This window comes from Corvus moneduloides, chromosome 4 (genome assembly GCF_009650955.1).
Source record: "Corvus moneduloides isolate bCorMon1 chromosome 4, bCorMon1.pri, whole genome shotgun sequence".
Classification (NCBI taxonomy): domain Eukaryota; kingdom Metazoa; phylum Chordata; class Aves; order Passeriformes; family Corvidae; genus Corvus; species Corvus moneduloides.
In genome coordinates this window covers 57,820,673-57,846,112 of record NC_045479.1, presented here as the reverse complement: position 1 = coordinate 57,846,112, position 25,440 = coordinate 57,820,673, and the positions used below count along the sequence as shown (strand labels likewise).

Below are 25,440 nucleotides of genomic sequence, written 5' to 3'. Positions count from 1 at the left end.
AAGATGACTTACATAACTTTTTTTCCTTTCTTCTTGACCATAAAAATTAACCAATGAAATATTTTACATGCCATTAGGGCACAGTTGGAGATGGACTGACCCTTATTCTACTCCCTCCAGAGTAAGACAAATTAAGTGGACTGTGTTATAATTGCTCTAATAAGCCAAACACTCTCAAGACATATTCAAGTCACCAAAAACAACAGTAAGATATATATGGTTATGTGAACGGTATTGTTTTTTATGCTTTGGATTATTAGCAGGAAAATTTGTTTTCCTCTTGAGCAGATTCCTGTGGAACATGCAGGGGCTTGGACTTCCACCATGTAAACCATCAGAACACATACAGTAGTATTTTAATCTCTGGTACTAGATTCCCATTCAGTACCTCAAATTTGAAGAAACTCAAACTTACAGCCCAAATATTTGGCTCCTCCCAAAGGAAGCAGAACATACTGTCTGAAGCACTAGGAAAAAATTCTGACTTCACTGAAGTCAGTGACAAACAGATGTGCATTGGTACCTAGAACTGACATGAGTTCTATGTATGAACAGAATAGAAAATGTTGTCCTATGTGATTGGTACCCAGGCCTTCTTTAATTTGATGCTGCTACAAATATCCTGAGTGAAGGGAAAAAAAGAACCAAAACAATGTGAAAACAAATTTCCCAGGCTTTGAAGCAGTTTTATGTAAATAGTTATTTAAGTTGCAGTTATTATTGCAATCTCATGACCTAAATGGTTTTCTAAAAATTGCCAAACACTCATCAAGAGCATCATTTTACTTAAAACTTGCCTGTCAGGGAAGTGGCTTCTCATGCATTTTGATTCACGTTTTCAATTCTTAGAGAAGGAAAGAGGGAGGTCAGCAGAACTGCCACCTTGGACTTCCAGAGAGCAGACTACAGGCCTTTCGGTCTGACTTTGGTGCCAGGGAAGGTCATGGAGCAGATCATCTTGAGTGTCATCCTATGGCACATGCAGAACAACCAAGGGATCAGACCTAGCCAGCATGGGTTTATGAAAGGCATTGACCTGCTAGACCAACCTCATCTAATGCCAAGGCAGCTTACTCAGTGGATGAGGGAAAGGCTATGGATGTTGTCTACCTGAACTTTAGTAAAGCCTTTGACACTGTTTTCCAAAGCATTCTCCTGGAGAAATTGGCTGCTTTGATAGGTGCACCTCTCACTGGATAAAAAAATACTGGATGGCTGAGCCGAGAGAGTGGTGGTGAGTAGAATTAAATCTCACTGGCTTACAGTCACTCGTGGTGTTCCCCAGGGCTTAGTATTGGGGCCAGTTCTGCTTAATATCTCAACCAATGATCTGGACAGGGGGATTGAGTGCACCCTCAGTCAGTTCACAGATGACACCAAGTTGGGTGGAAGTGTTTATCTGCTGGAGGGTAGAAAGATTCTGCAGTGGGCTCTGGACAGGCTGGATCAGTGGGTCAAGGACAAGTATAGGAGGTTCTACAAGGTGAAGTGGTGTGTCCTGCACTTGGGTCACAACAACCCCATGCGGTGCTACAGGGGAAGAGCAGGTGTAAAACGACCCAACAGAAAAGGACCTGAGAGTGCTGGTCAATAGCAGCTGAACATGAGCCAGCATGTACCCAGGCGGCCAGAAAAGCCAATGGAATTCGGGCTTGTTTCCATAATAGTGTGGTCAGCAGGACCGGGTGGTGATTGTCCCCCTGTACTTGGCACTGGTGAGGCCACACCTCAAATCCCATGTTCAGTTTTGGGCCCCTCACTTACAAGAAAGACATTGAGGTGCTGGAGCATGTCCAGAGAAGAGCAACGGAGCTGGGGAAGGGTCTGGAGCACAAGATTTTTGCGGAGTGGCTGAGGGAGCTGAGGTTGTTCAGCCTGGAGAAAAGGAGGCTCAGGAGACACCTTACCACTCTGAAAGGAGATTGTAGCCAGAAGGGGGTCAGTCTGTTTTCCCAAGTAACAAGTGACAGAATGAGTGAAATCAGCCTCAAGTTGCACTGGGGAGGTTTATATTGGATATTAGTCAAAATTTCTTTGCTAAAAGGGTTGTCAAGTCTTGGAAGAGGCTACCCAGGGAAGTGATTGAATCACCATCTGTGGAAGTATTTAAAAGATGCATATATGTGGTCCTTATGGACATGGTTTAGTGGTGGACTTGGCAGCACTGGGTTGGACGTGATGGTCTTAAAAGTATTTTTCAACCTAACTGATTCAATGATTCTATTCTATGGATTGAACTATTACTATAAATAGTAAACAAGTCCTTTTTATTTTTTTTTAGGAGTCCCTCTTTTCTCTTATTTGATCTGTCTGTTTTTCTGGGGAGTGATTTATTTACCTGTAATGAGGAACGAAAGGGAAAAAACAGGAGGTGGGAGGGTAGGTGTGCATTCTCTTCCTCTTCTCTGGACTCATCATGCTCTCTCTTATTTTCTCTCTCCTTTCTATCTGTTATTACCTATCTTACTTCTTTTTCATGCCTTCATTAATAAGTGATGTTTATACTTCCCTGGCTAACCTATGCATTTTTCCCACTTTCATTTTCTCCTGTCATTGTCCAAAGTTGTAAATTCACCTCCTGTTCTCTAATCTGTTCCTCTTCCTGTCATCACTTTATTTCAAGCCTGCTCTATGCCCTTCCTCAGCATTTTTAAAGTGCATAATTTTCTCCTCGCTTCTTGTCTTCTTTTAAAGTGTTAATACCATATTCATGCAGCAGGGGTGTTTAAAGTGGAGACAGGGATAGCAAGGAAGGAAGGAAGCTTTTATCCCCATAAAATGACAAAGCAGCAGGTATCTATGAATGTATGTTGTTGTACCTGAATTCTCTCTTCATCCTGGGACCAATATGGTAGAGAAGTACACTATGAAAACACTGAACATACAGTCCATCAGCAGTTTACGCTGTTGCTTTTAGCTGTGGGCCATTCCAGCATGATAAAGGAAAGATGGATCTATGTCAAGCTAATTCTTAACACATAGTAGTTTACTTTCAGACCTAATAAACCATAAATTGTTTGTTTTGTGTCTTGCAACCTTAAAAAGTATTACTACCTTTAAAGTTGTGTTCTTTTCTAATGAGAAGAAAAATAGGGGGCATATCAGGAAGCCCAAGAAAGAGTTTAAAGGGGAAAGAGTAAAATTAATAGAAGCAAAACTTTAATTTCTCTTGCTGAAAGTATATTTAAGAAGGGGAATATATCACAATAATCATCCAGGTTTTTTGCCTTCAGCCTGTCTGAGGCCATGTGGTTTGGAGATCTGATCACTAGTCCGAAAAGGAAAGGCTGTTTGCAAGATTTCTGGGGTGTTTTTTCCTGGAAAAGGTGAGAGGACAAAAGCAGAAATCTATGACATACACTTTATGCCTTGTAAGGAAAGTATTCATCTATCTATCTGCCTCTCTCTCTCTCTCTCTTTCTTTCTTTCTACATGCATATATATAGAGATCCATATGTTTCAAGCTGTCACTAAATTGATTTGGAGGCAGCTTTTTTTTCATGTACAGCTCTGAAGATTAGGTTAAAAATGCAATATTTAATATATGGCTTAAACCAATTGAATTTGATTTTGTTGTTTGTTTTGCTTTTACATTCACTGTTAAGTATTTTCTGGAGTTTTGCATGGTATTTCCATCAGTAATAACAGTTCTGACTACTTGGAGACAGAAAAATGCCAAAGCAGAAGATAATTTTTTGAAAATTCAAACAGCATTTTGTAGCAATCATGCTTTCTTAATATACCCCACAACATTTTGGAGCATACAGCATCTGTGTATTTTTTAAACCATTTCTAAACTCATATTTTGGGTGAGCATGAGTAGCTGGCTCTTTGTTGTATAAATCGGTTGTTATTTTCTCATTTGTGCTTGTGCTGTCTTCCAGTACTTTTGATTTCTTTAATGGTGTGAACTTTGGTTCTGTTTCTCTTTCAAAATACTGCTTCCATTCAATTTTCTTTGCAACAGGTTCATTGGGCAGTACCTTGCCTGTTTTTATTATCTTGCATTTTGTTGGGATTTTTTTTGTTTTGTTTTGTTTGTTTCTGGTACGTAACTAAAACAATTTTCTGATTAAATTGACTATTAATAGCCATTATTTACATTATTTTGCACTTGTAATAGCATCGCTAGAGGGCAGTATTGATTAAATTAGGCACACTCTAGTGCTCTTTGGAAACTTAACTGCAGAAAAGTCTCCAGTACAAACATCTTTGCATTTTTAATATATGTTCATGGTTTTCATGTCCATTGTTCATTACATCCTAAACATAAAAATTAAAAGTAATCTTAATCACCATGTGTATTAGACATTGTTATTTGTAACTTTAATGTGTGTAAAAGAACATTCTGTGATTTTTATGAGAAAGAACGTGCAAGAAGCTTAGTAAAAAGTGGATGGCATTGAAGTTATTATAAGTTATAATTTATTGGAAATAATTATTAAAGCATAAACGTTTTATAATAAAAATATAGGCTTTTTCATATGCTTCTTTCTCAGGGAAAATTCTGTGCAAAATAAATATCTTCAAATTAATTAACTGTCTCCTTGAAAAATCTCAGTACAGTGTATTTTGTAATAATGGACAGCAAAGATAAGCAGAATTGCAAATTAAAACACTGACTCATTTGTTCTTATTGATTTACAGGTCTCCTGACAAATGCAGCAACACAGAATCCTCGTAGGAGTGGTTTAGGCTCTCTGTGAGCTACTTAACTTAGTCAAGTTTCACTGCTGTTGATCATCATCCGTTATATGTCATCAACCCAACTGTCTGTTTCTCTGTATCTCATGAATGACAGCATAATTCCTCTGCATTATGAGCTAAAGTTTGTTCTACCATTCTAAGGATCACTGGACTAAGGAATATAGAAAAAGAGATATGCTTGGGCATTAGCAATACAAAAAAGTTCATGGTTAACATTTCATCTGCGTTATACACCACTGCTGGACTTGCTGTTACCTACATGTTTCAATCCGAAGAGTCTGCTACAATGAAGAGTATCATCCCAATCAGCCTTAGAGAAGACTGTTTTGCCTATGGGAGGAGACTGAGGTGCAAAAGAGAAACTCTTCTTGTGCCCTAAACTGTCTGAATTGCTTTTATTTTCTTATACTTTCTGTATTTACAATAGACCAAAGAGCAAAATCTATTTTAAAGTGGACACAATCTTACTCTTAACAGAGTTATGTCATTAAATTGAAGGAGGTCTCTACAAAGACATGATTCCAGCTTTCACAAAGCTGAAATGTTGTCCAGCAGAAGTCTTTATGGAAAGCTGAAGTAAAAACTAACTCAGAGACCTGCTCTTGAAATGCCATGTTCAAGAGAACATAATGGAGCACTGAGAGAAAATTACCTATGTTTGAAAAACTTGGACAAAAAGAACACAAACTGTCGACACGGCACCTTTATTCCTCTGTACTTAGATTGACTTTCTCGTACTAAAATCATTTTCTGTTTTAACCAGTTAAACATGCCTCTTCTACAGTTCCATTTTTGATAGTTAAAGTTGGATAATACAGTATTTGCAAAGAGCATGTTTGGTCATCTGTGGCCTATGTCTCATCTGATACACCATTTAGCACCAGAAAGCAAATTAAAGAGAAAACAAAAGTAACACTTGTTTGAAAGAGATCATTAAATGTATTTTGAAAAGCCTAAAGTTATATATTTAACAGTTTTTATATGTTGTATATTTGTAGAAAATCCTATTTAACAATTAACGTGATAACTCTGACAGTTATGAAAAGTGGTTCAGAGTTAAGTTGTGTTTTATTACTTCAGTTGTCTCTGAAGTGACCGGTGTCGTTTGCTTTCTTCCATTGGGACATTCTGGATGTAAAGCATGACCAGAGAGGACTGTGTAGAAAAAGCAAAGAATAATGTTGTTTATATTACATAAATGCATTCAACCATTGCACTGTTGGAAGGCATTTTTTATTTTTATTTTATTTTTATTTTTTTGTCTTTATGTACTGATAAAAATAGAGTGTAAAATATTTTACTCTTTGCTCTTCATAGCAAGGCCTTCCCTTCCCTTCCCTTCCCTTCCCTTCCCTTCCCTTCCCTTCCCTTCCCTTCCCTTCCCTTCCCTTCCCTTCCCTTCCCTTCCCTTCCCTTCCCTTCCCTTCCCTTCCCTTCCCTTCCCTTCCCTTCCCTTCCCTTCCCTTCCCTTCCCTTCCCTTCCCTTCCCTTCCCTTCCCTTCCCTTCTTTTATGTAAGGGTCTGTTTGAAGCCTGTTCCTTATCCCATTTTCAGTGTTTTACCTCATTGTTAGAAAGCCCACTTTTTCAGCATTATTGGTTAGTGAAAATTTAGCAAAGACAGCGTAGACAAGGGAGAAATTATGATAAAACAGAAACAAAACCTTGTTCCCTTTTACTGTACCTTTTGGCATATAAGTTTGGTACATATTGGTATGATACAATCAACAAGGGAGCTTAATTTCTTCCTGGCAAATGTATTTTGGTTTCAAGTATACTACCTAATACTCCAATTAACTTTTAGTGTTATGCTAGTTCTATTCTACTAAAGAAAAATATATAGAGATTATTCAAGTGACCATAGATGAAAGGTACAAAAATGAAAAGTTGATTAAAGAATTTTTTTTAAAGCCTACTCAAACATTGAGGCTTATTTAATGCAGCGGTTGCAGGAAAATGTGAACTATGGATCATTTTGTCTTCAAGTAAAATAAATATCTACAAAATTCTTATTTAATCATAGGATTTTGACCAGTATCAAAGTAGCAATTTAAGCCCAGCCACTTGTAAAGTGTTATGGACTGACTGCACTATAAATGACCAATGTCAGGTTTAAAATGTCATGCAATAAATGATGGTAAATACATTTACTGTACATGTAGACCTCAAGAGCCAGATCCCTCACTCTACCAACTCTCTGTTTGGATTTATTTTAAAGGGAGCTTAGTAGCCTTATTTAGCAAACACAGAAAAAAATGAAAGTTGTTACATCCTTTTTGTTGCTTTACAGTATTCAGTTTTGTGTTGGTTCAGCTAAATTATGAAAAATAAAGAAAATCCTTTTATAAGTGAGACTTGTTCCCTGAGCATGACGTCACCAAAGGAATTTCACCAGATGATAAGTAAGGTGGGAGCACAGAGAGAAAGATGGAATTGGAAATTGAGGACATGAGCTGTGTTTTGAAGTTTTACCCTTCCTTTTTTATGTCTTGGGTACTTTCATTTTGGTGTGCTCAGTCACAGATCGTATTAAGGTCATTTATTTTCTGGAAAATGGATCTTCCAGGAACAAGAGAATCTATGACTGGACATCTGAATTCTTTACATCTAAAATCATTCTAAAATGATTCTAAAATCTACATTCCAATCAGTTCTGAATATGCAACCTTATGTTTTTGTTTTCTAAATATTTAAATACTCAAAAAAGAGTAGATATACATGGTTATAAGGCTTACTCTGGATAAGATCTATAAAGGAAAAAGATTCTGATTACTCTTCAGAGATGCATTCTAGTTTCTGAGTCTCTTGTGTACAACAGACACTTCAAGGCACTTAAAATGTGTTTTGTGCTTTTCCGTCCTCCCCCAGAATGTACAGTTTTAAGAAAACTAAATACACTGGCTGCCTTTGTCACTGTGAATTACTACTCTAAGAGCAGTGGTGAAATGTTTCTCTCTCAGGAACAATATGTTTTCAGAATATTGTTAACCTTAATTTTACAAAACTAAGTTACATAAAAAAAAAAACTTGTTTGTTTCTGAAAGTATTTTATGTGCCTCTTCAAAAGCAGAATTTGAAAGACAGAAGATAATGTCTTATTTGAATGCTATTAAATATCCGTCATTTCTCAACTTGCACACAAGTAACTTTTTCAAAACATGCTTGAAAGGAAACAGAATAATACATAAAAACACATAATAGACTAATAAAAACAACCTCTAGAAATGCAGTAAACCTTTAAAAATTTTTTGAAAAAAGCTTCAATTTAGCTTTCTGTTAGCCCAGGCAAGGACACATTTAAGTACTGCTTTTAATATCTGGGATATCAAATGGAGCAAACATTAGCACACTGTAGCAATCAATGTGACACATCATTCACCAATTTCATAATTATGCTTTTAGCTTTTTTTTTTTTTTTTGTCAATTCATTTCTTCTTAGCAGCAGCTCAGGTTTTATGTGGAATCCTCAATCATTCACTTGTTTACTGAAATTGTACCCATGTGCTGTTGCATAAATCTTTAACCCAGGCACTTACTATCTCATATAGCCTACTCATCACAATCCTGATTACTAATTAGAGTTTCCAGAAGAAAATAAGGAATTCAACTCTGTGTCTGAAAAGCCTCTGTAGCTATGAAGAACAGCTGAACTAAAAGGTGGTAAATGATTGGTTGACAGGAAAATCACAGCACTGACTGACTGGGCAACTGAACTAGTGGAAAGAAGAAATGAACAAGCCAGCAGTGGATGTAGCACAAGAAGCCAAAAAAACTCCAAAAAAACAAACAAACCCAAACCTAAATTGAAATATTTATTATATTTATTCAAAGGAGAAAACCGCACCCAGAACCAGCTGTTTCATCACATAAACCTACATATATGCAGTACCTATTCCAATTAAAAAAATATAAATACATAAGAAAGCATTTTCTTTTAAGCATCTTTGTATGATGCTGGATGTTATATGAGTAACGACCAAAGACAGGAATGTGTTGACTATTTTTTTCTGACATAACAGATTTGATCCTACTGAAGTAATGAATCTCACACTGGGTTTAGGCAAATAAAGATGGACAGAAAGCACGATATTCGACTTCTGATTTCAAACTGGGGCTTGAGTAGAGAAAGGAGTTCAAGAAAGAAACTGCAAAAAAACCCAACCAAGACCAGAGAAAAATATTTTTTTCATTTCAGAGTATTTAGTGTTTAATAAGTGCTTTTTAGTATTCAGTACATGCTAGGGGAGTCAAAAGGAGTATTATTTGAAACAGGGAAATAAGAAAGGAAACATTATTTTAACTGCAGAGATGAGAATTTTACTGATAATGTGGTTGTCTTCTTTTGAGATATAAATCCCATTAAACTTGGAGACCCATGGGTAATATATAAAAGGCAATTCTGTCACTTACTAAATATAAACTAAAAAATGGAAACTAAACAAAAAGTAGAAATTACAATAAGCCAGAATAGACAGTAACTAATAATGAGCCATTCTGTGGGAGGATCGACACAAGTTCCTGTACTGCTTTTGACTATGAATGAAATATGAATACTGAGATTGCACAGTTTGTTAGTATCAGTAAATTACACAGATTAGTGAAGATATGGGAGGCATATGAAGATATGCAGAGGCAAAATGAATCACCAAATATTAACAGAAAATGGAAAACTGAAAATCAGGAGTGTCAATTTATCATTTCTTACACCATCAAAGTAATTGTGGCTTCAATTATGTCAAATTTTAGGAAATATGTGGAAAATAACTTCTGCTCTTGAAATAGATACTAATGTTGTTTTCAAGCTAGTCAGTGCCTAGGTCAAGTCACTGTTTTCATATGGTAATCCTATGTTAGTTATGCCTTTTCAGAGCTCCAGCAAGCCATTGGAGGACACTTACGATTTATATTTGTAGTCACAAAGCACAATGTGCTCATGGCATTGATGTCCTCCACATCTGGCTTGGACAGACCATGCCCACAATTTTCTAGGTTTGATATTGCCACTATCAGGCTAGTGAAAGTGACACTAAAACACTATACTGTGCCGCAGTGATGCAAAAAGACCTGTGGAAATGAACAAAGTTGATTAGCATATAATCAAAAACCAGTTTTACTAAAAATATTAATAAATAGCATGCAAAGAACAGATACAGTAAAAAAAATGGAAAGCAGTGAGGACTTTTAATGTAAAAAAAACCCAAAAAACCAAAAACCACACCAAAATCTAGTATGAAAAAAGAAAATCTCTGCAAAGATCTTTGTTTAGGAGTAGAAACTCCAAAGGTGTTTATGTTAGGAGTATAGGGTCTGACATAACAGAAGGAACAATGTTAGCATGTGCTGAGAGCAGTTTACACTACCTAAGGAGCTTGAGCACTACCTCAAAGCCATTGTATAAAGCACTGTGAGCAAGTGTCTGTCTTCCTTCCCTGCACTGGAAGAAGCTGATGTGTACATTTCTATGTACCCAGGAAGAGAGACAGGTGGCTTAGTATGGGTTCTCACACAGGCATAACAATACTTGTCACCCACCTCAGGCAGAGGCTATAATGACAGGAAAGGTTGACATCAGCTGTCAACAAGAATTTTGTACTGAGTTGTGAAGGTGCTAACAAAAATTGGGTAGTAGAAGCCTGACATAGCTGTTAACGTACAAACACATTGCACAAAACAGCTCACAGAGCCCCGGTGGCAGTAAAGAGGGCCTTCCCATCACAATGACTAAAGCAAGTGCAAGGGTCATATATTTCTTCCTGTATATGCAGACAATCTCCACATGGATAGATGAAAATTATTGCGAGCTAGTTCTGTCCACATTCTCCATTCACTTCTACAAAGATGTACTAAAGCAGCCTCCAGAGCAGAAATTCACCATGGACTGCAACTTCAAGACATAGAAGCCTAAATGACATGCTATTAGCAAACAATAAAAAAGTATATATTGGTGCTTGAACAAAATTATGTTTAATTTGGCACAACTTACAATTTCTGCCTCAATGTAGCTATGCAGCACTTGGTTTTCTCCACGGGCATATTTGTTTCTTCTCAGAATTTTGAAGAGAGCAAAATGACAGTGATAATGTATCTTGCAGCTCATGCAAAACAAATCAAATGAGGGTGAGCTCTGGATGGGCAGAAATTCTAGCTGAGTAAATAACAATGACCTCACTGTGCACAGGAAACTAACACCCCCAGAAATGACACAGACAGTTCTTGAGCAAATGGCCACACCTTGTTCATGAAAAGGAGGCTCTTCCAGAAACATACATGCATTGCTGTAGAGCTTCTTCCAAACCAGGAACACATGAAAACTGTCTAAACTCAAAGATAAATGCAGCAAGTTAGAGAGAAAAGTTGTGAAAACTTTGTATTTAATTGTATGCATCAGGTTAGAGTTTCCTGTACTTCATTACTTGTTCTTCGTAGATTAACAAAATGTTATTGGAAGAAGATTTGTCGCTGACTCCATGACATGATCACTTTGTATTATTTAGATGGTAACTGTAGTCTCCTTAGGCAGTTTGACAAACTCAGCAAGCTTCCTCTCCTGTCCTTTTTCTCCCATTGTTGCAGCCTGTAGTGCTGTGCAGACATACCCACTGCAATGGTTACCAGCAGTTCTAAAGGAATTATTTATTGGCTACTGGTGTGGGTTTGGCAGTGTGTGGTGCAGTACCAACTAAAAGCCCATGTCATGATACTGCCTCTAGCTGAGTGCTTGTATGCCAGGTGGCAACTGGCCCTCAGGTTTGCTACTCTTGAGGGGATTTTGTATAGGATGCATAATCTGAAATCACTGCAATTTGAATGGCTTTCTGAGAACAGGAATGAAAGATTTCTTCAGTATCTCTCTCCAGTTAAAAAAAGAAAATTTTGCTTTTTCAGAAGTCTTTTATCATTCTTTTACTGTCTTGTGAAGAATTAAAAAATCTAGATAGATGCATGGTAAAGCTTGTTGACTTTCTACTTACTTGTAAAGATGCCTTGGGTCTGGAAACAAGGCAAACAGCTTGTAAAACAACTATTCACATCCAACAGTATATTTCTGTGCTCCAAAACCAATTCTTCCTTGAGAACAAACTCGAACTGGAGGTAAAAATATTGCTTCTCATTCCATTTTTAAAGATAATGCCTAAGCTTATGTTCATAGTTGAGAAGTTTCCCAAGTTTAAATATTTAATCGCGCAGTGAAATAATTCAGAAGTCTGTTTCTAATGATGCCATCTGGTGACACCTGTCATAATAATACGTAGCTTGGTCTGTTATTTTTCCAAACACAATATAAAAGCTATAAAGTAGTTTCATTAGATAATAAATGCTCAAAAAAAAATACTGCCATCTACAAGGAGGAGTATCTTGTTGAGCTTTCTAATGTTATTAATGAGAGAGGTATGTGTTTGAGGACAATCCTGCTTTCATTGTACCTTAAAAAAACTTCCTTACAACAAGGCACAACTCTTACAGAGGCTTGAGGATTGTATTAGTTTCTTAGACAGTGAGTTGGCTGCAGGGAATATTGCTGCACAGTTATCTATTGCCGAGCTGTAGCAAGGTTCCAGGGCAATACTGTATTGCTATATTCGTTTCACTGAAAAGTTTCCCTTACTAGAGTGCATTGACCAATATTTCAGTCCTACCATGAGCTAAACCAGCATTACTGCTGTATTGAAGTAATTAATTCAAAATATAAAAAAATAAACATACATTTATTTATTAAGAAGTTCGGCGGAGAACTCTTACAGTGACAGATGACATTAGCCTATAAGCCTTTATAACTTACAAGGTAATAAAATGGGGTTACATTTTTGGATTAAATTGATAACATGACCAAATCGATTTCATTAGTGTATCTGTCATATTTGCTGTTAATGATGGCTAACAGTGGAATAGAAACTGACAACAATCCCTGAAAAACTGTGCAGATCAAAATTATATTATACTAGCATTCATGAATTTTAATAACCTTTTTTATCATGAATTTTGAACTCCCTTTTTAAATTTGAGGCTCGCAAGGAAGAAGAGAATTAAACTTTCTACACCTGTCTCAGCTCCTATTATTTCTATTGTTACAAGTTAATAGGCTCAAGAATAGAAGACATTTCCACTAACTAAAACAAAAAAAAGGTCTTGCTTGAGAGTCTCTTGTGAGTGCTTATAGAGGAATGGATGTTTCTCTGCTGCTAAAGTGTTGACATCAGAGTCATTTCTCCTGAATGACTAGAAAGCTTTAGGACACCCAAATTGCTGTTTAGAAGACTGTTTGTGGAAGCTGCTATTCGTATTAATAGACGTTGGTACTCCAGTGTGTAACTCCCTTTAATAGAAGATCTGCAAAAATCTACAGGACAATATACCTACTGCCAGGAAGCATCATAACTCTCTAATCCCATTAGCAGGGCTTAAATAAACGTGAGTTAAAAAGTGTACAAGTATTGAAATGCTACAACCTCACAGCACCAATTGAAACATCAAAGTGCCCTTATGTAATGAGACACCTTGACCTCTCTGCTACTTGGAAATGCGGTATGATATTAAATATGTGTCATATGAACTGAAAGACCAAATACTCTTTCGTATTTCAAGTCCTGGATTACAACCTCATTCTTGGCTTAAAATGATGTGAAAATAGATAATTAAAAAGGAAAAACCGTGGGATAATCTGGGCACAGGTAAAGGATAACTTTACCATTTTGTTAATAGTTTTATCTTAAATATATTATATAAATGTATGTGTGTATATATATAGAAAGTGAAGGACACTGTCTGGTTTGAGCTTACTGTCTTTCTTGCCCTCATAGATGTTACACTCAGGAGCTGTGATATCAACATGGGTAAAAAAATTCAGAGATACAATCTATAGAGCTTAAGTGGTAGAGGTAGAAATATTTAGTCTTTCATATGTGAGGGTTGTTCTGACCTTTTGGAGATGCTGATATTTGCAAGAGAAACATTGTCTTCACATCTTCTATGCTACTGTTAACAAAAGTTGGGTACTTTTAGTGTGATTCTTCCTGTACTGCACATACTGTACAACCATACAGACTCTTCAGAGAGTCTTTCTAGCTACATTTTGACAACGTATTCAAAAATATTGCTGCTCCTGGTATTCAAGGTAACTTGATTTGGATTTTATACACATGGTGGGTTAATCTTGGCCTCATGCTCCTCAACAGAACAGGGGGAGAAAATGAGACAGGCACAGGGAGATAACTTATGAATTAATCTTAAGAGAAAAACTGACTGAAGTTGAGAGAATTTGTCCAATGTATCAACAATCAAAACATAGGGGATAGTAAGAAAAAAAGACAATATTTAAAGATCACCTTCTCTCTCTTCTTTTTCCCAAAGTTCAACTTCACTACTTCATTCTAAACTCCTCCTCCTCCTGTCCTCAAGGAGGGTATGGGATGTGAGGATAGTGCTGAGTCCATAACAACCTCTTTACTGTTCTTGCCTCCTGAGACATTTCCTTGCTTCAGCACAGTTCCTTCCAGTGGGCTGCAGTTCTCAAGGGAAAACCAGTTCTGTGTGGGTCTGCCACAGGCCACAGTTCCTTCAGACCATATCCACTGTGGTGGTTTAGGAATGGTATTCCCTAATTAAGTTTTTCCAGTAAAATGCAAACCACGAGCTTGAGCTTCTCCTTGTCCCCATCCCCTCTGGTGAGAGAGACAAAAGAGAGATCTCGAGCTGTGATGAGAACAATTTACTGGAAACAACATCCAGACAAGAAAACAAACAGGAACGAAAACAACATTAATAACAAAAGTATACAAAAAGAGACCAACCCAGCCCCATGTGACCCCTGAGACAATGAATGAAATGGTGGCAGATCCTCCACATGCCACTTTTTTCTTCATGACCGCAAGCCACACTCCCCTCCTTGGAAGTGAGAATCCCTTACTTTTGCTCCCTGGCAGTGAAGTAAGTGGTACAGAATAACAACCTCCACACACCCACACGGCTCTGGCCTCTGCCCCCTCACAGTTACAGTGGAAAAATTCACTGTCCTGGCCAAAACCAGGATATCCATGTACACCATCCAATGTGTCATCTCCCACAGGCTACAGTGTGGATATCTACTCCAGCAGAGTCTCTCCAAGGGCTGCAGGGAAACATCTGCTCCACCGTGGTCTCCTCCACAGGCTGCAGGTAAATCTCATCTCTGGCAACTGCAGCACCTCCACTCCACTTCTTCATTGACCTACGTGTCTGAAGGGCTGTTTCTTACAGTTTTTTACCTCACTTTTCACTGCTGTGCAGTATTTTGACCTTTCTTAAGTATGTTTTTCCACTGGTGCTCCCATCTTGGCCAAGGGGCTCAGCTGGGTGGAGCTGGCCATGGACAGACCTAGATCCTCATCACTGAGGCCCCTGGAAGCCCCTTTTTTTTTTTTCTTTGTAATTGTTTGGGGGTTTTTTTACACTGACATCTTTCTTCATTAATTGCAATACAAGGGATTTAGTCTCTAATCCAGCACATTTTAATAGCCACTGTCTTTAAAAATAAAACTAAACAACCAAAGCTAAACAAACAAACCCCCCAAAACAATCAAAAAACCCAAACCAAAACTCCACTGATCCTCAAAGCCACTTAAATCACAACTTTAAAAAAAAGTTAATTTTCAAACTACAGAAATAAATGTAAAAGGTACAGTACTGTTTCTTAACAAAGGTGCTGAGGTCTGAAGAATATTAGGAAATAAGTAAATTAGTGAAGCCAATAGAGCCCGACAAGACAGTCCCTTGACAATAAGACTGAGAAAAATTCCCTTTTCCCAAGTCTCTTTCATCTCCTGTCTCTGGGGATAATTGCATTTTCAGTGGATTAAATAAGGAAAAGCAAATGCCTTTGACATTGTATTTGCTCCCTTGTACAGCCAGCTCCAGATATCTGAGGCTTTAGAAGTACTTTGACTGCAGATTGCAGGCAATGGAAAACCTCAGTACACTTACTAATAAAGAGTTGCAATCCATGACTTCTCAGTGGCTTGTGTTTACTGAAGACGAGTCACTCCATTAAGATTATTCCATTCAGACCATCTCATTGAGTTTATTTTAAGATTTATTACTGCTGCCCATTGCTGTATCCATATGCTGAGAAGTCAATAGCGATAGGTAGTCCATATCAGAAATCACTGGATCAACCTCTTTCTATCTTCTTCTCCACCTTCTGCCCTCCTCCAAAATCCTTTGTAAAACTTAGGTTTGGTCTTGCTTTGGTAGAAAGGAACAGAGAAGTAGATTGCATGGTATGTGGAACAGAGTGCAATGAATCATATTTTAAATGAAAAAAAAAGTGGATTCACTAAATCTCAAGAAACTGCTTTTTTTTTTTTTCACTAGATAGCCTTGAGCAGAAATCTTTGTAACTCATGTGTGGCATGCTGAGTTTTTGATCTATCCTATCATGGTGGAGTGTAACCCACTTTTTAAAAAAATAAATATCCAGTTTTTATGCTCTAGTAGGAATTGGAAGGTCTGGCACCAGCATATACATGCAATTCTCTTCAAAGTGAATATATATATTATTATTATTATATCTTAAAAATCAGCTGACTAATTCACTAATATGTATGTCTTTTGGCAGAAGAGCTGAGCTTGGCAGGGACTGGTGGATATTGTCAACTACAGCAGGTTTCTCGGGATCTTGATCAGTCAGTTTTGAGTGCTTTCAACAGTGAAGAGTTCACAACCTCTCTCAGCAATTTATTCCACTGTTTGATGATCCTACCAGTAAAAAGTAATAATAAAACAGAACTTCTTTTTTTAAAGTGGAATTTTATTTTATTCAGTTTGCTTCTTGTCCTGCTTGCCACCACTGAGAAGAGTGTACTTCATTGCTACTCTGCACCACTACCTAACAGAATGGGAAATCCAAATCAGTAAATTTATTTACATGTAACATTATATTTCATCTCAGGTGCATACTTTTTTGTATTTGTTTTGAACAACATTGAAGTGGTCTTTTGAGATTAATGGAACAAAGTGATGTGAAGTGAACAAATCCAGAGCTGTCTCTGTGTGAAATTCTTGTCTCTCTGCACAAAACTCCTGAATCCAGGCTGTCTTAATAACCTATATCTAGTATCACCAGTGTGCCAGGACCTGGCATAGCACCCTATGTAGTGTAATTGCATCTCACAACACAGATCTCTTGTTAATAGGCCCCTCCAGAATTCAAAGCATGCAGGGGAATTATGCAGACTGCTCAGCTGCTGCTGTTCTGGCAAAACATAGGAGCCTGGGATCAGTAATATGTTGATGTTGTCTACAATAGGAGAGAGCTGGTTTTACAATCGGAGAGCAATTCCTGTGTGACAACAGATCTAAGCTGAAAAACTGCTGAACTCACATAAGCTTTGTGAAGGATAATTTTGTGAGGTACCATTGTGTGTGTAAAATGGAGGAGCATGTTTGCTCGTTGGCATGGTATTGGCTTGGCAGATGCTGATGCAGCTGCAGTGACAGCCATGGCCTAACAAAAGGGCAGAAATTCTGACCTGTTGGTGTCTTGGCTAGTTTGCATTGTCTGCATACTTGGAATATAAACTTTAACAGCACATCCTTATATGTGTTTCTTTACTTCCTTTCCTTAAAAGAGAGGTTAGTATATTCCTTCATAAAGCATTCAAAAGGGCATTCTAATTTTTTTTTAAATGTTAATTTTTAAGAAAATTTGCAACATGACTAAAAGCATATATTTCTAATGCATAAAATTTCCAAGCACTCAATTTGACTAATATTTCAAAATATACATAGATACAGTTCAGGCCATCATTTCACGCATACTGTCACAAGATACAATAGCATTGTTTACAATCTAAATCTAATTAAAGGATATGCAGGAATGAGAAAGGGATCAATATCTAATATGGTTTTTTCCATCTGCTTTCCTCACCACCGCTAACATGTCAGAGAAAATGCCAATAATTTGATCTCAAGCATGTGTCCTGTTGCTTTTCCACTGATACACACAAGGTCAGTTGAGATATAGGATGCTCTAAATTCTTCATTTAGTTCCCTAATTAATAGGTGGTCATGAGACAGCATATTCAAAAAGTGACAAAAAAATATAAATGTATCTGAAATACTAACTGTGGGATATCTTTAAATAAAATACATCTTTGATTTCAAGCATAGAAACATCACCTGAATACCTGAAAAAATGTTGGACAATTCAGACATTAAATACTTGTGGGACGTTTTTACATTAAAGGCATCTAAACGCCATCATTTTTATAATAAATTTCCATGAATGTAGTTTCAAAATAAAGCTAGGCAAACTCTAGTGGAAATCTTCCTGTCGTACAGCAGGCAATTTATTGAGAAGACGTGAATGTAACCTTTATTGTCCAAAAACTTGCAGTTCACAGTCTCGAGGGTGATAATAAAATTCTCCTTCATGCTAATGTTTGTTTTAGTTAGACTGAGCTCTTATCCCAATTGTGCAGAGGCTTGTATGATTGTTTCTTGTTAAAATGTTATTAAGGATGACTTGTGGTCATACAGAAACAAGAAATATTATCTGCAGTAAAGTTATTTCCTCCACTTCCATTTCCTCATCTTCCTCTAGTTTGAATGACATCCTACTTCTAGACCGTCAATGTTCTATTCCCTCAGTGTTAAGGTCTTCACTTTTTTCAGCACAACAGAGCAAACATTTATTGAATGAGGTGCAATGTTTACGGAGAATTAAAAATGTCCCTGGGGGGCAGGATGTTTGCAAAGAAATGGAAAAAATATGTGGAAACCAATCAAATATTTTGGAAGTTGTCTGACTGTGTCTAAAATGTCTAAGACTTCAGATGAATGATTCTGAAAAGAGCTGTGATTTCATTCTTCAGTTTAGATTTCCTTTAAGTCATTAAAACCAGAATGAAATGCTTGTCACAGTGATGTAAGTTCTACACTGAGCAAAGGAGTACCACTAAAAATGGTGTGCCAAACTTCCTGTGGTAAACAATCCATGAAAGGCAAAAGAACACAAATTAGGTGAAGATCAATATAAAAATATTGGAGTGTATGGAAAATTAATCAATCTGTTTTCACCGTAAGGGTACCATCTACCTGTGATGTTGTAATGGGTCTGAAATAATAAAATGCACCACTTGACTTTATTTTCTTGTAAGCCTGGCCTTCAACAAAAATCTTACAACAATTCATTTGCAAACTTATTTTATTCTCCATGGAGTGTTTTTACCATATTTCAGGTGACTGCATGTTTTCTCTTTAATATTTTCTGCTCTTATACTGAACTCAAATCTGTGATCTTAGAGAAGGCAAGTATATACCCACCTTATGATTTTTACCCCAAATATCTATAGAACATACTGACTAAATGAATACTTTACATCCTTGGTGGAATTTTTATAAAAAATAAATAAATATTGACATTTTTAAAAGTTTTGCTCCTGTTATACCTCAATTTCTGAAAATAAATAAAAATCACTTAAATAATTCTACTCTGAAATAGATTGTTTCATTAAACGTCTTATAGACGTAGCCTAAAGTATTGCAACTGAATTAACCTTTAAAATTTAAATACATGGAAAGAAAATTAAACATTCACACTGTTAATATAATGTGAGTGTTGATGTACGTGAGGTCAGTGACATAAAACTGGAAGAATTAAGTAAAAATAGGAACCATGTGATATGGCAGTCATATAAAAGAAATTACAAGATAACGGGCAGAGAAAGGTCTAGTGTGAAATAACTGATAGATAAAGTTTGTCTTATCTAAATTTATATGCCTGAAAGTCAGGCATCTTGAGGATTCTTTTGCCTTGTCTTTAACTGCCTCAAACACAGGTAATTTTTTTCAGACCTTCCCATATAGTTAGTAGAGAATATGTAAGTACTGTTAATAGTGTCCTGAGAACAATTTACCTTATCCTAAGGGAGACACCAGCATTTGGCCCTGTGAACTGCTTATAAATCATCAGCTTAATTTCTGGTGACTTATGACAGTTTATAAAACTGTATATGTAGCTGCTTGCATTCTATACTACTAAAATGAGGCCACAATTTGCCCATACTATAAGCTTCTAATAACCCTTTTACAGCCAATAAATCAACTCCAGAAGATAAGTTATGTATTCTAGTGTAGGATATGTGCCAATGGCCAGACAACTGAATCTCTTTGTAGAGACCATACAGGAAGCTTCCGCGCGTAACTTAAATCAGATACCTTGCTTGCATTATTTGCACTTCTACATTTCAAGATTGGTAGGTAAAATAAAGCAGGACAATTCTCTTCTTCATTAGTTTAGAGTGTCTCAATTTCCATAATGTCCCGGTTTATGCACTTTGCTTTATAAGGTAAAATATTATGATTCTGTGTTTGACTTTCCTGACTAGTCACCTTTACACTGTTAAATGGATGATATAGATTCTATGAAATATAGAAAGCAATCCATGGCTGGTAATTCCTACAGTGTTTGGGTTTTTTAAAGCATTGCAAGATGAAGTGTACTTTTCTACCCATAAAATTCATGAGGCACTGAAGAAGACAGATTACATACAATACTAATTTTATCCATCAAGCAGTTCAATTAGAGGAGAAAAAAGGATAGTATTCTCTATGGAGATTCTGTAATTCCCTCCACTGATCTCAGAGGGGCTGCAGATGACCAGTTTGTTTAATTACAAAACTGGGGTATAGGATTGTTCTTTCCTTTTGTTAGTGTAAATGTTCTAGTGTAAGTGTTTTCCATAGAATTTTAAAGGCGAAGGATGGATTTCTGAGCACACACACGTGCATGCACACACACATACAGGCCCCAAGCCCAGCCTTGTGAAAAATCTCTTGTTCTGCTCTTGTAATTTACTTGCACGAGAATGGTGGTGGGATCATAGTTTAGTCCACTGAGTGTGAGGATACCACAGCACTACTGCACCCAGAAGTATGAAGCATCTTTTCTGCCTTCATAATGTTAGTTTTCCAGTGTTAACAGCAACAGAACATACACAGAGGCCCAGATCCTGAAAAATATTTACGTGTCTTTTAGAACTTTAGAAGAATTGCTGACTTCAACAGGAGTATAGCTTCAGCAGGAATGCTTTCAAAGTTGAGCAATTGCTAAACCCTCAGCTGGATAATAATTCAACAGTTGCTCATGAAAAATACAGATATCTAGTCTGACAAAAATTACCTCTTCTCTTCCCACTCTCTCTTTCCAGCCAGCTATTGAGCCGTAATGTATCTAGCCAACAGGAAGGACATTTTTTCTTTTGTGTCACTGAGTCAAATGACGTAAACTTGAAATATGTTGGACACATAATTGGACTTCACCATAAGAGTCTTCCATAAGTTCCTATTCCTTCTAAAGGCAGTGGAAAAAATCTCACAGACAGCCAAGGATGTTAGCCTTTCACTCTCATGCTCAGTGACTTACATGGGAATTCTTTGTGCAAGTGTGTTGTATAATCAAATGTACAATCTGTGATTCAAAGAGAAACATATAAAACAATCACCCCTCTCCATGAGAATTAAATAGAAATGTAAATCAGAGGCTTCTGAATCAAATAATTTATGTGCTTCTGTCTTTTTAGACTGAAATAAATGAGCATGAGGTCTAAAGCTTCACTAAGGCGTGGTGATTTGAGAATAATTTATTGTGTAAAAGGGTAACCAGTCAAACAGTGTTAATTATAACACTGTTAGAAGCTGAAATGCTTAAATCTAAATCATTTAGAACTTATGTGATTGATATTAAACACCTCTGAAAAGGAAAAATGCTGTAGGCAAGTGTTCTTAATAAGTCTAGTTTGGTTAATTATTGCCTGAAGCATTTCTGAACTAATTATTTACCTCCAAAGTGGGCTCCATGTTTTCAGCATTGAAGTGCCAGATATTGATTTTCTTTAATTGTCAGGGTATAGCACTAGACAGACCACACAAAGCTGAAGGTTAAGCCATTTATAGAAAGTGATAGCCAGGTCCTCCAGTGTCACACGCTGCATCAGTGTGAAAGGGAGACCAAGACCCTGAAACTCGGCACATTCAGGGAAAAGGATTATTTGTCTCTGTCATCTGCCCTTTATGGTTCATTTAACATCTCAGATAGCCTGTGTAAACTAAGTGTGTTTAGTAGCTGCCCAAATTCCAAGTCAAAGAGAGTGTTCTGCTCAAAAGGGGAACTGGAGTATATTATCCTTCTATTTAACAAGATGTACATGGCTCAGCAAATAATGAACATTGAATTATTTGTTTACCCATGTTACCATAAATGGCTTAAAGATTAGTTCAAGATGGTTTTTGATTTTCTGCACACTTTTCCCCCCACCTCTTTTTTAATAAGTGAATATACATATTTCACAAAGGTTGTTCATGTGAATTTCTCAGTAGGGTCTGGGTGCTTAGAGAATTGTTGCCTATCTGGATGGATGTAGGTTTTTTGGCCATAAGTTGGGATTTGTGAAATATTACAAGTCCCAGCATATTGAAATCACCTTTATATCTCATCAAACCACATGTGATGTGTGGACAGACATTTGCCAATTAGCTAGAGCTATTCCAGCCTACTGCAACTTAAAAATAATATAAAAAATAATAAATGCAATATGGCCTCTTAATTCACACCATCAGTGCCATCCCTGCTGATTTGAATTTATAAATAGAAAGAAAACATTTTTCTTGTTTTGAATTCTTTGTGATTTGTTGCATTTTTCTTTGGTTCTTCAGTTTCCTCTTGATGATTTTTCTCTTCCATGGTGATTAACTTGTGTTTAATCTTTTCCTGTTCATGCTCTTAATTTCTTTCTGATACCCCAGCTATTAATTTCTATGTCTTAATACTTTGCCCCTCTTTTAGTTAAGCTGAAGGACCCCTACAGGAATAAAATGGCATACTTTATCTGGGAGCAAGGGCTGTCCCTGTGGTTAACAGTGTGAGACATACCACCAGAAGATGACTTGGTTCTTAGGTGGGGTAAACTGCCTTATGAAGGTTCCTACCTCTAATTTGTTTTTCTGTGCAGGGAGCCTAGAGTGACTGATGATCTTAACTTAGCAGGCTATCTCAAGTTAAGTGGAATGAATCCAGACCTCGTTCATCTCACTTTTTTCCTTGCTATAGACCTTTTTTTTCCTTTTCCTTTTTTTTCCGTCTGTATTGCCTGCCTTCACCTGTGTTTGTTTCAATGAGCTCAGGCTGCAGAAACCCTTAACAGCCCATGTGCCCAAACTGGGCACCATCATCACTGAATTGTGGTTGCTTCAGTTCCTATGGAGAAAGACAGACACAGAGAACAATTCAGATCACAGATTATAATGCCTGCATCTCTTTTCTGGTAGCATATATAGATACTAAACTGCTTGTGATTATGGTTTAAGCAGACTATTGTGATGTGATTAATTCCCACCCAATTTGTAATGGCAATTATTCTTTTGGGCCGTATTAAAACGGAAAATTTTTGAAGAAAATGTATCTAATCTCTATCATTTAATTTTTAACCAGTTCCACTCTTAAAGGGACAAAAAATTCCATGTATTAAATATAGAGATACTGTATTGAGAAATAATGCAATAATTTCTACAAATAAACAAATCTACACAAATATTCTGAAATACATTTCCTTGCTAAAGACATGGCATTTTAAATAGCATATGAACATGACATGTTTTGTGAATATTTTGCTTAAATGATGACTAATGCAGTAGTAGTAGTAGTAGTATTACTATTTTAATTGTGCCTCATAAACTCATTTAATTACTGGTTTTCTTTCCCCATCATGTCAGAGTAAAACCTGTTAAACGAGATCCCTATCACCAAATATTAGCTTCATTAACTATATATATATATATATATCCTTCCCCTGCCCCTGGGATTTCTTTTTCTTGTTAATGCTGATAATATCTGAACCATTGTTTTCTTTTTATAAGTTCAGGACTTTTTAATGGAGAAGATGCACAGTAAACAGAAAAATATTGCATAAAAGCAGTCATTCATTTTTTCCCATTCCTTTAAATTGGGAAGTACAGCTATGTTTTATGCTCATAGCAATATAACAAAATTGGTTTTGTTACAGTTGTCAGTTATCTATTCTTTAGAATAGAAAATGATGAAACGTGTATATATGTCTGTTCTTTTTGGTTTATAAAATGTGGTTTATGTGAAAAAATGTGCTACGTATAAAGCACGCTGAACTCCAACCCAAACCCCAGGGCCTATTTTGAAAAACTTTGGATTGAGTACTAATTTTACATTTGGATCTAGGATCCATCTTGACATTATAGTGCATTTGTTTGTGTAAATGGAAATCTAAATACTACTACATGCTGAAATTACAGCATCTTAGAAAATGTTGAATCTCTTTAGTGGCAAACAATACTGTCTTTGACATTTGTTCCGCAACTTCTTGAAGATTAAACTAAAAGAAATAAAATGTTTTTAAAGCATCTCTTACACGTTTATTGGCTTATGAAGAATGTGCACTGTTCTTACATAACCACTATTACCAGGAAAAAAAATCTCAGAGGCTCTGATTTGTCCTATAAGTAGTATGAATTTCCTTTCAAACCCATAAATTTGATGTAAATTCAGCTTTTTTTTTTTATGCATTCAAGTCTGTTGATTTTCATTCTCTTTCAGTGAGGTACCCACTATATTCACTTACAATACCAGAATTAAGAATTCAACACGCTCTATTACAAAGTGCCAGTATTATTAGAGATGGTTCTCATAGATAGGGTTGTTTATATACTACAGAAAAAAGGTGTTTTCTATCACTCTCAAGTCATTAAAATGTTTCAAATAACCTTATGAACTTCAGTTAAGACCTTCATCAAGGTCTTACGATAATTGACTTTTCCTCTAAATACTTCTAAAGACAAGTCATTGTTCTATTGGCTCATACCCCAGTTAACAAAACCATTAAAAAGTGTCTCATGTTATCAGTATATGTATATCAGTATATGTAGACATGGCGTGATGGTTATCAAATCTGCTAGGTGCATATTGTTGAGAATAGGCTTATTTTTTTTTCATATAGTAGAAAATAGTAGATAAAATCCTCTTTCTTGAGCTTTGAGCAATCATTTTTGGGAAATCATAGTAAGAAACACAATGAGTAGCCACAGGAACTTTCTTAAGGAAAGATTTTGTCCTAGCCTTAAATTAAAGTGTACAACAAGGTGCAGCACAAATATTCACATGAATATATATAAAATATCCCCAACCAACCAAGTAAACTTCAGTGTTTTCTCAGATATTTCTTTTTCTGTTACTGAGTACTGCACAGTGTACAAAGTGTTTGCTCTCCGTTGTCATGCTGATTTGTTGCGTGGGTAGTCAAAGCAGGTTTTAATTTAGAATCAAGAGTAACAAAGTGAACATGAACAACCAAGAGATCAACCAATAGCAGCAGTCATTCAGCAAAAAATAAACTGAAATGAAACAACCATGAGTTGCTCACCAACAGTTTGAGATCAGGAAAAGAAGCAACATCCAAATGAGTTATCAGTCGCAAATACGCAAAACGTGACTGTCTGAAGGCAAAATCCCTCCTTCCACCCCCAAAGATTCTGTTGCATTCATCTGATGTTTTATGAGGCACGTCCATGAATTATTTCAAAATTTTTGCTTCTTATATCTCTGTATTGATTATTCTTCTCAGAAACTTCCTGAATTTTATGGATATATTTATTCTTTTCCCAACACTCTCTTCCTTCAACTATGTAATATAGCAGGACCCCTTTTTTTTTTTTTTTTTTAAGTCTAAAGTAATAT

The 25,440-nt window shown here is 36.5% G+C and overlaps 1 protein-coding gene across 6 annotated transcripts in view; it reads left to right on the top strand.

The window, feature by feature from the left end:
- The window catches only part of TAFA5 (TAFA chemokine like family member 5), a 524,263-nt gene that overhangs the window by 403,032 nt on the left and 95,791 nt on the right, over positions 1–25,440 (top strand). Inside the window, exons 5-7 of one of the 6 annotated variants that reach the window (XR_004239670.1) lie at positions 2,282–2,379; positions 3,234–3,326; positions 4,648–5,927. The exons of 2 other annotated variants lie outside the window; for them this stretch is intronic. Coding sequence is in view for 1 of the 4 variants with exons in the window: in XM_032106459.1 (XP_031962350.1) it covers positions 4,648–4,656 (9 nt within the window). In the remaining 3 variants the exon portion in view is untranslated. Of the gene's footprint in view, positions 1–2,281; positions 2,380–3,233; positions 3,327–4,647; positions 5,928–25,440 lie in introns of those variants that run through there. 3 more of the 6 variants (XR_004239671.1, XR_004239672.1, XM_032106459.1) reach the window with 3 other exon arrangements.